At 39.4% G+C, this 16,508-nt stretch overlaps 1 protein-coding gene across 1 annotated transcript in view; it reads left to right on the top strand.

Moving 5' to 3' along the window:
• The window catches only part of HTR4 (5-hydroxytryptamine receptor 4), a gene marked incomplete at both ends in the record, with an annotated part of 128,453 nt that overhangs the window by 71,122 nt on the left and 40,823 nt on the right, over positions 1-16,508 (top strand). Inside the window, 2 exons of the mRNA XM_082652097.1 lie at positions 7,291-7,416; positions 8,694-8,894. Coding sequence (XP_082508223.1) covers positions 7,291-7,416; positions 8,694-8,894 — 327 coding nt within the window. The remainder of the gene's footprint in view (positions 1-7,290; positions 7,417-8,693; positions 8,895-16,508) is intronic.

Below are 16,508 nucleotides of genomic sequence, written 5' to 3'. Positions count from 1 at the left end.
ATGAAAGAACAAGATAAAACCCCCAAAAAACAACTAAATGAAGTGGAGATAGGCAACCTTCCAGAAAAAGAATTCAGAATAATGATAGTGAAGATGATCCGGGACCTTGGAAAAAGAATGGAGGCAAAGATCGAGAAGATGCAGGAAATGTTTAACAAAGACCTAGAAGAATTAAAGAGCAAACAAACAGAGATGAACAATACAATAACTGAAATGAAAGCTACACTAGAAAGAATCAATAGCAGAATAACTGAGGCAGAAGAACGGATAAGTAACCTGGAAGACACAATGGTGGAATTCACTGCTGCGGAAAAGAATAAAGAAAAAAGAATGAAAAGAAATGAAAACAGCCTAAGACACCTCTGGGACAACATTAAATGCACCAACATTTGCATTATAGGGGTCCCAGAAGGAGAAGAGAGAGAGAAAGGACCTGAGAAAATATTTGAAGAGATTATAGTCAAAAACTTCCCTAACATGGGAAAGGAAATAGCCACCCAAGTCCAGGAAGCACAGAGTCCCATACAGGATAAGCCCAAGGAGAAACACGCTGAGACACATAGTAATCAAATTGGCAAAAATTACAGACAAAGAAGAATTATTGAAAGCAGCAAGGGAAAAATGACAAATAACACACAAGGGAACTCCCATAAGGTCAACAGCTGATTTCTCAGCAGCAACTCTCCAAGCCAGAAGGGAGTGGCATGATATACTTAAAGTGATGGAAGGGAAGAACCTACAACCAAGATTACTCTACTTGGCAAGGATCTCATTCAGATTTGATGGAGAAATCAAAAGCTTTACAAACAAGCAAAAGCTAAGAGAATTCAGCACCAACAAACCAGCTCTACAACAAATGCTAAAGGAACTTCTCTAAGTGGGAAACACAAGTGAAGAGAAGGACCTACAAAAACAAACCCAAAGCAATTAAGAAAATGGTCACAGGAACATACATATTGATAATTACCTTAAACGTGAATGGATTAAATGCTCCAACCAAAGGACATAGGCTTGCTGAATGGATGCAAAACCAAGACCCATATATATGCTGTCTACAAGAGACCCACGTCAGACCTAGGGACACATACAGACTGAAAGTGAGGGGGTGTAAAAAGATATTCCACGCAAATGGAAATCAAAAGAAAGCTGGAGTAGCAATACTCATATCAGATAAAATAGACTTTAAAATAAAGAAGGTTACAAGAGACAAGGAAGGATACTATATAATGATCAAGGGATCAATCCAAGAAGAAGATATAACAATTATAAATATATATGCACTCAACATAGGATCACCTCAATACATAAGGCAACTGCTAACAGCTATAAAAGAGGAAATTGACAGTAACACAATAATAGTGGGGGACTTTAACACCTCACTTACACCAATGGACAGATCATCAAAAATGAAAATAAAGAAGGAAACAGAAGCTTTAAATGACACAATAGACCAGATAGATTTAATTGATATTTATAGGACATTCCGATCAAAAACAGGAGATTACACTTTCTTCTCAAGTGCGCACAGAACATTCTCCGGGATAGATCACATCTTGGGTCACAAATCAAGCCTCAGTAAGTTTAAGAAAATTGACATATCAAGCATCTTTTCTGACCACACACTATGATATTAGAAATGAATTACAGGGAAAAAACCGTAAAAAACACAAACACATGGAGGCTAAACAATACATTGCTAAATAACCAAGAGATCACTGACAAAATCAAAGAGGAAATCAGAAAGTACCTAGAGACAAATGACAATGAAAACACGACGATCCAAAACCTATGGGATGCAGCAAAAGCAGTTCTAAAAGCCTACCTCAAGAAACAAGAAAAATCTCAAATAAACTATCTAACCTTACACCTAAAGGAACTAGAGAAAGAAGAACAAACAAACAAAACCCAAAGTTAGCAGAAGGAAATAAATCATAAAGATCAGAGCAGAAATAAATGAAATAGAAACAAAGAAAACAATAGCAAAGATAATAAAATTAAAAGCTGGTTCTTTGAGAAGATAAATAAAATTTATAAACTGTTAGCCAGACTCATCAAGAAAAAGAAAAAGAGGGAGAGGACTCAAACCAATAAAATTAGAAATGAAAAAGGAGAAGTTGCAACAGACACCGCAGAAATACAAAGCATCCTAAGAGACCACTACAAGCAACTCTATGCCAATAAAATGGACAACCTGGAAGAAATGGACAAATTCTTAGAAAGGTATAACCTTCCAAGACTGAACCAGGAAGAAATAGAAAATATGAACAGACAAATCACAAGTAATGGAATTAAAACGGTGATTAAAAATCTTCCAACAAACAAAGGTCCAGGACCAGATGGCTTCACAGGTGAATTCTATCAAACATTTAGAGAAGAGCTAACACCCATCCTTCTCAAACTCTTCCAAAGAGTTGCAGAGGAAGGAACACTCCCAAACTCATTCTATGAGGCCACCATCACCCTGATACCAAAACCAGAAAAAGATACTACAAAAAAAAAAACTTATAGACCAATATCACTGGTGAATATAGATGCAAAACTCCTCAACAAAATACCAGCAAACAGAATCCAACAACACATTAAAAGGACCATACAACATGATCAAGTGGGATTTATCCCAGGGATGCAAGGATCCTTCAGTATATGCAAATCAATCAATGTGATACAACATATTAACAAATTGAAGGATAAAACCATATGTTCGATCATCTCAATAGATGCAGAAAAAGCTTTTGACAAAATTCAACACCTATTTATGATAAAAACTCTCCAGAAAGTGGGCATAGAGGGAACCTACCTCAACATAATAAAGGCCATATATGACAGACCCACAGTAAACATCATTCTCAATGGTGAAAAACTGAAAGCACTTCCTCTAAGATCAGGAGCAAGACAAGGATGTCTACTCTCACCGCTATTATTCAGCATAGTTTTGGAAGTCCTAGCCATGGCAGTCAGAGAAGAAAAAGAAATAAAAGGAATCCAAATTGGAAAAGAAGAAGTTAAGCTGTCACTGTTTGCAGATGACATGATACTATACATAGAGAATCCTAAAGATGCCACCGGAAAACTACTAAAGCTAATCAATGAATTTGGTAAAGTTGCAGCATACAAAATTAATGCACAGAAACCTCTTGCATTCCTATACACTAATGATGAAAAATCTGAGAGAGAAATTAAGGAAACACTCCCATTTACCACTGCAACAAAAAGAATAAAATACCTAGGAATAAACCTACCTAAGGAGACAAAAGACCTGTATGCAGAAAACTATAAGACACTGATGAAAGAAATTAAAGATGATACCAACAGATGGAGAGATATATCATGTACTTGGATTGGAAGAATCAATATTCTGAAAATGACTGTACTACCCAAAGCAATCTACAGATTCAGTGCAATCCCTATGAAATTACCAATGGCATTTTTTATGGAACTAGAACAAAAAATCTTAAAATGTGTATGGATACACAAAAGATCCTAAATAGCTAAAGCAGTCTTGAGGGAAAAAAATGGAGCTGGAGGAGTCAGACTCCATGACTTCAGACTACAGTACAAAGCTACGGTAATCAAGACAGTATGGTTCTGGCGCAAAAACAGAAACATAGATCAATGGAACAAGATAGAAAGCCCAGAGATAAACCCACGCATCTATGGTAAACTAATCTATGACAAAGGAGGCAAGGATATACAATGGAGAAAAGACAGTCTCTTCAATAAGTGGTGCTGGGAAAACTGGACAGCTACATGTAAAAGAATGAAATTAGAACACTCCCTAACACCATACACAAAAACCAACTCAAAATGGATTAGAGACCTAACTGTAAGACCGGACACTACAAAACTCTTAGAGGAAAACATAGGAAGAACACTCTTTGACATAAATCACAGCAAGATCTTTTTTGATCCACCTCCTAGAGTAATGGAAATAAAAACAAAAATAAACAAATGGAACCCAATGAAACTTAAAGGCTTTTGCACAGTAAAGGAAACCATAAACAAGATGAAAAGACACCCTCAGAATGGGAGAAAATATTTACAAACAAATCAACGGACAAAGGATTAATCTCCAAAATATATAAACAGCTCATGCAGCTCAATATTGAAAAAACAAACAACCCAATCCAAAAATGGGCAGAAGACCTAAATAGACATTTCTCCAAAGAAGATATACAGATTGCCAACAAACACATGAAAGAATGCTCAACATCATTAATCATTAGAGAAATGCAAATGAAAACTACAATGAGATATCATCTCACACCAGTCACAATGGCCATCATCAAGAAATCTAGAAATAATAAATACTGCAGAGGGTGTGGAGAAAAGGGAACCCTCTTGCGTTGTTGGTGGGAATGTAAATTGATACAGCCACTATGGAGAACAGTATGGAGGGTCCTTAAAAAACTAAAAATAGAATTACCATATGACCCAGCAATCCCACGACTGGGCATATAACCAGAGAAAACCATAATTCAAAAAGACACATGCACCCCAGTGTTCATTGTGGCACTATTTACAATAGCCAGGTCATGGAAGCAAGCTAAATGCCTATCGACAGACAAATCGATAAAGAAGATGTGGCACATATATACAATGGAATATTACTCAGCCATAAAAAGGAACAAAATTGGGTCATTTGTTGAGATGTGGATGGATCTAGAGACTGTCATACAGAGTGAAGTAAGTCAGAAAGATAAAAACAAATATCGTATATTAACACATGTATGTGGAACCTAGAAAAATGGTACAGGTGAACTGGTTTACAGGGCAGAAAGTGAGACACAGATGTAGAGAACAAACGTATGGACACCAAGGGGGGAAGTGGTGGGGTGGTGGGGGTGCTGTGATGAATTGGGAGATTGGTATTGACATGTATACACTGATGTGTATAAAATGGATGACTAGTAAGAACCTGCTGTATAAGAAAATAAATAAAATAAAATTCAAAAAAAAAAACTTTTGGGTTATTTAATAATGAAGCATTCAGAGAACCCCTTTAATTTTTTTCCTATTTATTTTAACAAAATTTTCTAAGGAAAATTTATCATAAACATATAAATAATTTTTAAAGCATGTTTTAAAGAGAATATTCTATATACTTAAAGCATCGTCTCTTGGTTAATTAGCTGTTTTAGCAAAGAGGGTATATTTTGCTTTAAGAAGTTTTCTTTATAATATGTAACTCTTATACAGTTAAGAGTTGTATGTTAAACGCAGCAAAAAAATAAACAACAACAAAGTATTGTGGAATGAATGAATGAATGCATAAATCTACTCTTATTTCAAAGGACTGTCCTCAGATAGTTAAAAATAGCTTTTATGTCTCATCCTTGGGTCTTCTCTTGTCTAGGTAAAAGCTTTTCTATACCTGCAGCCTGTCTTCAAAGACATTGAAGAATAAACCTCACCATTATGAACACAGTGTCTTTCACTCAGCAAGTAATTGTGCACTTCCTATGTACTGCATCCACCTTTACACTACACATGCTGTAGATTAGACACCGTGCCAGGTGCTGGGAATTGTGGTGAAAAAGATAACCAAAAGTGAGTCTGTGGGGGTAGGGCACAGAAAATAACATAAGTAATTTCAGATAACAATAAATGTTATAAAGAAAATGAAAAATGTTTGTTGGCTGTGGCACATTAAATGGGAGTTAATTTTAATCTGAGACCTGAATATTGAGAAGAAGCATTCCAGGAAGAAGGCACAAGTGTAGAGACCTTGAGGGGGGAACAAGTTTCAGAGGGGCTCTGAATCAGAGCCTCTGAGAAGGACAAGGAAAAGAGCATTATCACCTCCTTTATTAGACACTTTACCTCAATTAACATGGCCTAAAATCAAAATAGTTTTGGATAGCCAAAACATGCTACTGAATTCTTTTTCCTCATTGAGTTAAATCTTACTTGTCCATTTTTCGTACTGTCGATAGTTGGAATTTAGGTGTGGAAGGGTGATTTAGATGGACGTACCTCAAATTTCTTTTCATCTGAACCCTAGTCATAAGGACTTAAGTGAAGCAATAAAACCACTTGTGAGCAGAGTGGAACTTTCTGACTCCTTATTCCAGTTGTCACCTTGTCTTCCATGCCAGGCCTAATGGAAAAAGTTTTGGACAAAGCCAGAGCCCAGACTTCATGGGCTGCTGCGATTTGGGACCAGCAGCCATCTTGGTTTTCAGTCAGAAGAGCTCAGTAAAGACAGATCTTTCTTGGTTCAGTGGGACCTGTGTTCCTAGTGGTGGCCTACAGAACAAGCAGCTTCTCCCAGACTAGCCACTAATGTGCTCTGACAACTCAGTTCCCCTCTCTGGGCCTTAGTTTCTCTGTATTGAAATGTGCGTTTGGGTCTAAGAGTTTTAAGATCCTTTGAAACTTCATTTAAAAAGAACATTTTACTACTCTATTAAAAATGAAACTTTTCCTGTAGCTTCTGAATAACCTGCATTCATTATGCTTTTATTGATAGGGGACACTCACTTCCAAGTTAGTAAGACAAAATGCTGAGTTGACAGTAGGAGGCCAGGGTTTATAGAATCAAATCAGTTGCTGAAATTTACAAGAACACAAATTTGAACTGTTATATTGGGCACCAAAAGAAATGTAGTTCAGGGCAGTGAAAGGAGTCCCTGAGTTTATTGATTGTCTGCTGTCTTTCCAATGGGCTTTGCAGAATACGGGATCAGTTTGTCCAGGTCAGCCATATAAGAACAGCCTTCAGCCATGACCTACTCCTTGGACAGCCCACATGCACACAGCAGCTTCTGCGTGGGCTGGGATGCGGTACTGAAAACAGGGTGGTCCTTGTATTCACACAGTGGTTCAAGTTACTGTCATTCACTCATTCAAAGTCATCTTTCCTGCATTCGATAAATATGAATGATACATTGAAATTGAATTTGTCAGTGGATAAAACAGACGGTGTCCCTGCCCCATGGAGCTTACAACCTAGCTGAGTAGGTGTGCCAAACAAGAATCAACCAAAAAACATTTCTGAGCACAAGCTGAGGTCAGTGCTCTGAAGGAAAGCCTCAAGTTCCCTGATGGAGAATCACTGTGCAATCTCAAGATAGTTAATCCACCTCTCTGAGCCTCCTCATTATGTAGGAGTTAACCGGGATAACATGTAAAGTGACAAGTGCAGACATTGGCATATATTAGGTGCACAATATATGTGTGTTGCAGCTTTGATAGTGAAGTTACCTTCCTGAAGATGAATGAGGAAAAGACTAATTTTCTTTCCTGTGTCTCAGAGTTTCCTTCAATTCTTTGTGTTTGTGTGTCTTCCAGTTCCAAGGAGGGTTTCGGGTCAGTGGAGAAAGTTGTGCTGCTCACATTTCTGTCGGCTGTTATCCTGATGGCAGTCTTGGGGAACCTGCTGGTGATGGTGGCTGTGTGCAGGGACAGGCAGCTCAGGTGAGTCACGTGAGGCAACCTCATGAGGAAACCTGGGTGGAGTTCTGGGCTGTCCCTGGAAAACTGAGGTCTGAATTTATAATTTCCATTATAATTTGTAGTTATGAAGGGAAAAAGATTCATGGGAATGATGTTTGGAAAATAGAGCATGGAAAAAAATCACGTATAATCCCATAGTTCTAACATAACCAGTAGTACAAGCACATAAGTGAATTTCTATCCTGTCTTTTTTCCTCTGTTTCCTATGTTGTTTTTTCTGTAATAGTTGTGATCACTCTATATATAATTGCTGAGAGCACATCTAATCTAACCTCCCCACTTTATTAATTGGTTCAGAGAAAGGGTAGATGACTAGTAGTTGATCTAGGATTTAAACATGGGTCTTCTGCTCTTTTTGCTTCATCCTTGGCTGCATTTAGAATCACTTGAAGACCCTTTTAAAATTACTAATATGTGGCATGAGTATGTCCCATGCAATATTTGTGATATATTAGAAAATTATTCATTGTTTATCTGAAATTCAAATTTAATTGGGCGCCCTATATTTTATCTGGCAAACTTGGGGGTGGGTAAGTGGGTTAATCACACAGAGTCCCTGGACTAATTGATCTGGGGTGAGACCTGGGCATCAATACTTAGAAAAATTTACTAGGTGATTCTAGTGTGCAGGCTAGATTAAGAGCCACCAAGCTGTAAAGGGGGATAAAAGATGCAGTCCTATCTCATCTGCTGCTTCCTCTTTAAGCAAGACATGCTCTAATCAAGAAAGTGTAAAAACTAAATTCTAACAAGTGTGGCAAATGTGAGGCACATGGTAGTCAAAGAGTGGAAGACGGTGGAATTTGACACTTTTTTTTAAGGGGGCCCCTTGGGAGGGTGTTCTGAGAATGACTAAACCGAGGCCTAAAGGGTAGATGGAGTGTAGCTAGGCCAACGGTGGGGAGAGAGAGCACCCTGTAAAAACCCTTGAGACTCAGGGACTCTGTGCATCGGGGGCTCAAGTCAGGCCATTGTGGTCACAGGGGAGGGCAAGAGAGGGCTTCTGGTGCAAAGGGGTCTGGAGAAGTCTGAAGTGACTGGACCACGCATGTGACAGAAGGGGAAACTGAATCTCACAGAATATGTTGCACATCTGACTTTTCTTTCCTTTTCTTCCCTCCCTTCTTTCCTTCTTTCTTTGCTTCCTTTCCCGCCTCTTTTCTCTCCTACTCCTTTCCCCCTAACCTCCTTCCTTCATCCTTCCCACTGCTTCCTCCCTTATACTTTTTCACCCACAGGAAAATAAAAACCAATTATTTCATTGTGTCTCTTGCCTTTGCGGATCTGCTGGTGTCAGTGCTGGTGATGCCCTTTGGTGCCATTGAGCTGGTTCAAGACGTCTGGATTTATGGGGAGATGTTTTGCCTCGTCCGGACATCTCTAGATGTCCTGCTCACAACGGCATCGATTTTTCACCTGTGCTGTATTTCTCTGGATAGGTAAGGCCAGAGCCATTTGCGTAGTGGAGCTCCGTGCTGGAGACAACAGCCGGATGGCTATTGGGCTGTGTCTTTCTTTCTTCCCTAATTCATTAGAGGAAATGAATCTCAGAGAGGTAAATCTGGCTATTCACGTATTCATTCACTCTCCAGCTTTAGCACAGCACCCTTTTTAGTCAGGCATTCTCTAAGGTGCTGCAGACGTAGAGATTAGTAAGGCCAAGAACCTGCCTGCAAGGAGCTTACGGTCTAAGCTGCAATCATGTTTCCCACAGATAGAGCCCTAAGTTGTATACTGATGGCACGAAGAAAATTCTGAGGATGCTGAGAAGCAAGAATTAATCTCTCTGCCCAGTAGGCAGCAGGGTGGTTCAGAACGAGAGTATTCTGTTTGAACATGACCTTCTGAAAATGTGTCTGTATCATCATTTTGTGTGCATATTTAGGTTTGTGCCTGTGACCGGGGAGCCTCTTTTCCAGAAAGTCAAAGGTGATTATAAAATCCCAAATAATTGTTTGCTTTTTGGACCCAAGCTAGCATTTCATTCTTGTTGCATAAATGTGTTCTTCTTCTTCACATTTGACTTCAGGAGGCCTAAAGATTTCTATCTTTGCCTCATTTGTTGGAGGTGCATGTTTACCATTTGTATCAGCACTTTTCATTTTCCAATTCCTGCTTATTTATATTCAATAATAAAGTCAGAATGCAGTTGAAAAGTCATACTATTACACTAACATATGCTGCCATCACTGTAGTCATATCTTAAGGGTAGTTCCCAAAAGAAAGTGTGGTGTGAAATATCTCATGTTAGCAGAATTGCCAGGGACAATCTCTTACTGTCTCTTGATTAGTCCAGAAGACCCAGCTTTCCACCTAGTCTTGGGATAGGTCACTGTTTCTTTATTAGAGGAATAGGAAGAATAGTTGACTTAAAATTAGAGATTGTGCTATACCTAAAATATATACCTTTTACTGATGAACCTAGTGGCAGGGCAGGAATAAAGATGCAGACGTAGAGAACAGACTTGAGGAAGGGGAAGAGGTGGGGGGGAAGGGGAAACTGGAACGAAGTGAGACAGTAGCATTGACATATATACACTACCAAATGTATAATGGATAGCTAGTGGGAAGCTGCTGCATAGCACAGGGGGATCAACTTGATGCTTTGTGACAACCTAGAGGGGTGGGATAGGGAGGGTGGGAGGGAGGCTCAAGAGGGAGGGGATATGGGGACATATGTATATGTGTAGCTGATTCACTTTGTTGTACAGCAGAAACTAATACAACATTGTAAAGCAATTATACTCCAATAAAGATATAAACATTTTTTTAAATAAAACAAAAAATGTACCTTTATACACTAAAACCAGAGTTTTCCCAGGTAATTACTCATGCTGTGAAAGATCCTTAGGGACTGAAACCAGCTGAGGGAACAGCAAATTCATCTCCAATTTTATGGAACAGGTGCTTATTGATTAGAATGGCATGCGTAATGGCCTGATCTATTTAAATTGTACATGTTCTCTCTCTCTTGCTCTGCCAAGAACGTATAGATGAATGTACATAATTTAAATGCAATGTATAATGAGATTCCACTCTACAACTAGAGAGGGTAACATGGGTAAAACAGAACTGTTGGTTGGCAGGCAGAACCATAGTGTCACAATTTGAAATTTGTGTTTATTAGCTTATTTGCAACAATCTGATTTCAGTGCATGAAAGACTTTTTAAGACAGTCAGTATATACTGTAAAAAAAAGTTCACATTAGAAAAAATAAAATGTGAGGAAACAGAAAATATATGGACATCCTGCAGGGTAGCCTGCATGTGATCGTTGCCAAAATAAGTGGTGAGACTAAAAGTATTATAGGAACTTGGAGAAGGCAAAGTTGAGGAGATCAGGGCACCTGGAGGTAACCTTGAGGTTTGGGCAAAAAGCCTGAGTGGGTGGGGAGTGAAGAATGGGGGAAAACGTAGAATCATCTTCCTGATGTGGATGGTTTTCTCTGGGCAGCCTTGAGAGAAGAATTGAAGGTTTCCTAGGAAGGTTTGGCTTCAGAGTTCCAGGTTGACTATCACCTTTTGAAACCATGAAATTTTCCCTGAGTAGGCCTCAGTTGTCATGAAGCAGTATGGGCTGGTAATTAAGAACCATCGGCTTTAGAATGGAGGTAATCCAGGTTCAAATCCCAGCTCAGCCAGCTTTTAGCTCTGAGAATGGTGATAAGTTACTAAGCCTTGCTGAGCCTCGGTTTTCTTACCTCTGAAAATGCGGACAGTAGCACCTATTTTATCAGATGGCAGTTAGGGTGAAGTTAGATGATCCATTTAAGGCATAGCATTGGCCCAGCTTGGTGCAGCCCTCCATGTTAGTGGGTGTTAGTTCCAGTTTCTTGTAACTATCCATACAACTCATGATCTTTCTTACCAAACTTGGACCTCCTGCTCAATGCATGGCTTTTCCAGCAGCTGCCACATCCAGAAACCAGGTAGTTACTCTAGACGCGGTCTTCCCTTATCCCCTACATTTAAATAATGACAAGTCCTACTGATTTTCCTTCCTGCACAGATCCTAGTCTATTTCTTCCCATTTCTGTCATCCTAGTGCAAGCTAATATCATCTCTTGTATGTCGCTGCAACAATCTCCCATTTTATCCCCACTAATTTATCCTCTATTTTATCCCTGCTAATCCGCTTGATACTTACAAGATCTCAGTGATCTTTTAATACTGCAGCTCTTATCCCGTTGTTCCTTTGCTTAAAACCCTTCAATGGCTGTTCATTGCATCGAGGATAAGACCAAATTCCTTGACCTGTAGGGTTTTGCACCATCTATTTCCTGTCTGTGTTCCCATCCCCATGTCATGCCCTTCATGCCCTTCACCAGCTTCACTCGACATTTTTTCTCTTTTTCCAGTGCTCTGTGCTCAGCCACTTCAGCCTTGGCTCATCCCTCTGCCCAGAAAGCTCCTTTGCTCCCTCCTCTCTTGAATGTCTTTCACATTTTAGCTCAATCCTCTCTTCCTTGCAGAAGTCCTCTCTGAGCCAATCAAAACCATCCTTCTCCTTTGAAAACTTAGTGCAATTGTGATTAAAACCACAATTGATTTTTCTTTAATTTTTTCTTAAATGTCTCTATCTCCCCCAATAGGAAAAAGATCAAGGACATGAATAAGGACAAGGCTCCTCCCCTCACAGAACTTACCTTTTAATTGGGAGATTGATAGTTTACTAGTAATTACATAAACACTGACTTAGGTATTTTGTAAACACCATTGAACAAATGGACCGTTCAGCACATTCTCTTTTTTTAATAGTTCTGCCAATAATTCCATTTCCTTCTCTGATAGTGGACATCAAAATTCTAATACTGTAAGTTAAATGGAGTCAAATGGTTTTGTTTTCTTCTGGGAGTCTTGGAAACTTACCATTTATCTCCCATCATTTCCTGTCCCAAGAGTGACATTCTCATTGAGGCAGAAGGTTCACTCTGGATGTTACAGGACATTTTAGCCTGCAAGAGTATGATTTATTTACATCTAGCTTCTATTTTGCTGTATTCCTCCCAGCATGACAATTGGGCTGCCATGAGACAGCCTGAAGTACAGAGTGAATGTCTCAGAGAGGTGTGATGTTGCTGCTCGCCAAGTGACTCCTAGCAAGGTATCTTGTCCTTCTCTCTAAAGCTGCCCTCAGTCTTTGGGGGTGACTGATATAGGGTAGTGCCTCTCGAGCAAGAATGCTCACCTTGATTCCTAATTCCACCCAGATGGCAGACTTCTGTATCAAAGTAAAATGCAAGACTTCATTAATATATTATTGAATGCATTTCTCCAACCACCATCTTCTATCCACTGTGCTTCCTGGTGCTTTGAGAATCGAAACCTATTAATGGAAGTTTATTGACTCATTAGAAGTATTTTCCAAAATATGATTTAAATACATGCATCATATAGTATGGGTCACGGGAGGTCAAAAACTGCATTAAAGCTTTACATACAGTTGATTATTTTAAATCTGAGTTACTGTGAAAATTAAAACCAACCAAGTATTTGTAACAGAGTACTGGTTTTTAAGTGGAACATAATGCAGCCATTAAAAACCATGAGAAATAGCTCATGTGTTGTCCTAGAAAGATATCACTGGTTTATTATGTGGGGAAGAAAAGCAAGTTTCAGACTTTAATGTTTAGAATAATTCCACTTTTTTTTTTTTTTTTTTTGCGGTATGCGGGCCTCTCACCGCTGTGGCCTCTCCCGTTGTGGAGCACAGGCTCCAGATGCACAGGCTCAGCGGCCATGGCTCACGGGCCCAGCCGCTCCGCGGCATGTGGGATCTTCCCAGACCGGGGCACGAACCCGTGTCCCCTGCATTGGCAGGCGGACTCTCAACCACTGTGCTACCAGGGAAGCCCTAATTCCACTTTTATAAAGTAAATATATAGATGTTTGTATCTGGGTGTACATGAATGAGTGAGTGTGAGAGAGAGTAGGAATGAAATTGTACCAAACTATTAACAATGGTTATATGGGCACAGTAGGGGGTAGTGTTGGCTAGGCTGGATGGTCGTTTGGATTTTTGTTGGGAGCCTTCATTTTTACTAATTTCTGAAATATGTATTCAGTTTTCTCTTTACTAGAAGTTAATACTTCTTGAATGTAAGCATGTCCACAATAGCCTTTTAGCTGAAAGTGCTCCTGGGACAGCACATTCCTCAAATCGCTGAGAACATTTTGACTTTAGTGTTAGAAGTTCCCTCTGAGGTCAGAACAAGGTGGGGAGCATGGACATCTTTCTGACCAGTGAGTTCTCTCTGCCTCCTCACAAAATGCCCTAGGATCTACCCCCAAGGGAGCCTTCACCATCTCCTGTTGGCAGATTCTTCCTCGCGAGGACCTTCACCGTCATCTTCGATCACCCCACCCCAGTTCATGACCTTGTGTTTGATCTATTCTGGCAAGATCTTTTATAATCATCACAGTTTTTAAAAAATCATAATAATAATACCTGAGCATTGTAAAAAAAAAAAAAAGTTATTTCACAAGTAAAAATGTCCCCATTTCTTCCTCTCCACTTCCACCGCTGTACACCCTAGAGAGTTAACAACTGTAAATAGTACCCCCCTCTAAATCCCAATCATTTCACATACAATAAGCAGACTTGTTATGAACATGTTTTTAGTTTATTCAAATGGGTTTATTAAATAAGACTTTGAGGACGGCTTTCTCTGTATATATCCTAATGAATTGCCTGAGTATAGTGTTTTTACCAACTTGCTTCTCGGATGATGTATTACTGAGGTCTTTTTCAGCATCATGTAACAGAAAATAAACTGATTGGTTCATAGCTGAAAAGTCAGGCTTCAGACATGGCTCTGCAGGGCTTGAACATTATCATCTAGTCTAGCTCTCTCCCTGTGTCTCTGTCTCCCTCTCCTTTTTGTCTCCTTCTTTCCTTCTCTTTCTCTCTGTGTCTCCCTCTCTGTCTCTATTTCTCTATGTCTGTACCCATATTTATATCTGTCTCTTTGTCCCTATGCTGTTTTGTTGTTGGATTCATTCTCAGGCTGTGTTCAGAAAAATAGCTATAGGCAAACATATGTCTTAAACCATCCTTAACTCATGAGTCCAAAGAAGAGAAACAAATGCTATTTCTCATTGAAGAACTTTGGTTGGCTTTGCTTGAGTCAGACGCTCTCCTCATGACTAACCATCGTGGGGTGGGGATGACACATCAGGTTGCTGGTCAGAGGTGAGGCACTGTGACCGCCAGCTTTACCAGAAGCATATGTTGCAGGAAAATGGCATTTCCTTCTGGAAAGAGGGATGTTGGGCAGACGAGGATAGCAGATATCAACTTCTCTTAAGCTGACCAAAGGACTTACAGGTATCTTTATGGAGCCTCTACAACATGACAGAGGTGTGTCATCCCCAAGTCTTCTTTATATTATGCCACATATTGCTAGATCCTTCCACTGGCTTCATATGCCATACTTCTCAGACTTTTAACCATTCCTATCCTCTTTCTCTGATCATGCTGTATTTTGCCCTGCATTTGGCTCAAATATAGTTCCCTTTAAAAAAGCTATTTCACTTCATTGAGGGTACCATCATCTATAGCACTGCAAGATTTTCTCTTTGATATGTCCATCTGAATTGTCACCCTTCCGCTTGGCAGCCCAGGAATTTGATGTGTTTTATCTGCAAAAATCCTCCAACAGTTTCTCAGTCACAGATTTTCTTTTAAAACAATTTTGCTTGTACAGTAAAACATACAATTCTGACTTAAAGATTGCATATTTCATCCTGTGCTGGAGATAAGTGTGCCTGCATTTCTTAACGATCTCCCCGGAGCATAACTCAATTTTGCAATGTATAAATGAAAAGTGTCTGTCACTGTGAACTTGTGTCACACAATTACATTTGTTTTCCCAATAGGATTGAAATACATTTCTGCAAGGAGTGGGGATTATAAGTTTCCCCTTCTCACATACTCTTTGAGGTTCATGCTTTGTATGTAATAATAATATTTGTTGAGTTTCATGCTAGAGGATATGAAATCTTATTTTTATATTAATTTCATCAAATACTTATTGAGTGCTTACTAATTGCCACAAGGTGAGTAGAGCACTGGAGGTGCAGTGGTGAACAATCAGAAAAGCTCTGAATCACAGAGATTTTAGTCTAGTGGAGAATACAGATAGTGAATAGGTAATTATAGTAAAATTGGTGGTCATTGAAATAGAATAAGGGGAAGTCAAGGAAGTTGTTGGAGCATGTGACCTCCAGTGCAGGGAAAGCTTTCAGAAGAAGTGATGCTGAAGCTGGGATCTGTAGATGATGTAGATGCCAGTAGGTGAAGGGGGAGAAGGTGAGGTATGGGGAGCGACAGTTCTAGACATCAGCATGTGCAAAGCCCCAGAGGTTTTTCAGTTTCACATTATCAAATATAGGCTAAATTCTTAGCTTATCTTTCAGTCCTTTCCCCAGAATTATCCTCAGTCTTTGTCTTTCGTGTCTCTACTCCCACCCATGAGTGGTCTGTTATCATTTCCTGAGTATGGTGTGTTTCCTCGTAATTCCATGTTGCACCTGTATCTTGAGTTTCTTTTCTTTTCCTGGTGGACCATCCACCCTTCTTCAATACTCACCTTCTCCACTAACTGGCTGAGCTTCATTCCCGAAGAAAATTTGTTATTTCTTTCTCTGAGCTCCCATAGAATGTTAAATATTAACATAGCAGTTATCACTCATTTTAATAATTGGTTTATTTATCTGTCTCACCCTAGACTACCAGCTCCTTGAGAGTCAGCCTTTATCTCATCTGTTTCTGTGTTCTTCTTACAGATCCCCTGTAGCTGCTCCAGGCATGTTTAGCTGAGCATAGAATGCTCTCAGATGTGACTTGTGGTTTGATATGACTTTAGTGTTAGCTTTTCTCCCCTTTTAGAAATCTTGATATATAGATATATAAGAACGAGGCCTGGGGTGCTAGGTTTCCTGGATTCAATCCCAGATTGACCAGTTACCAACTGTATGATCTTAAGGAAGTTATTGAAATTCTCTGAGTTTAATCTTCTCATCGGCAAAATTGTATTAATTATAGTATATTC

The sequence above is a fragment of the Grampus griseus genome, assembly GCF_964374135.1.
Source record: "Grampus griseus genome assembly, chromosome: 3".
Lineage (NCBI taxonomy): Eukaryota > Metazoa > Chordata > Mammalia > Artiodactyla > Delphinidae > Grampus > Grampus griseus.
This window is presented reverse-complemented; position numbering and strand designations above follow the sequence as displayed.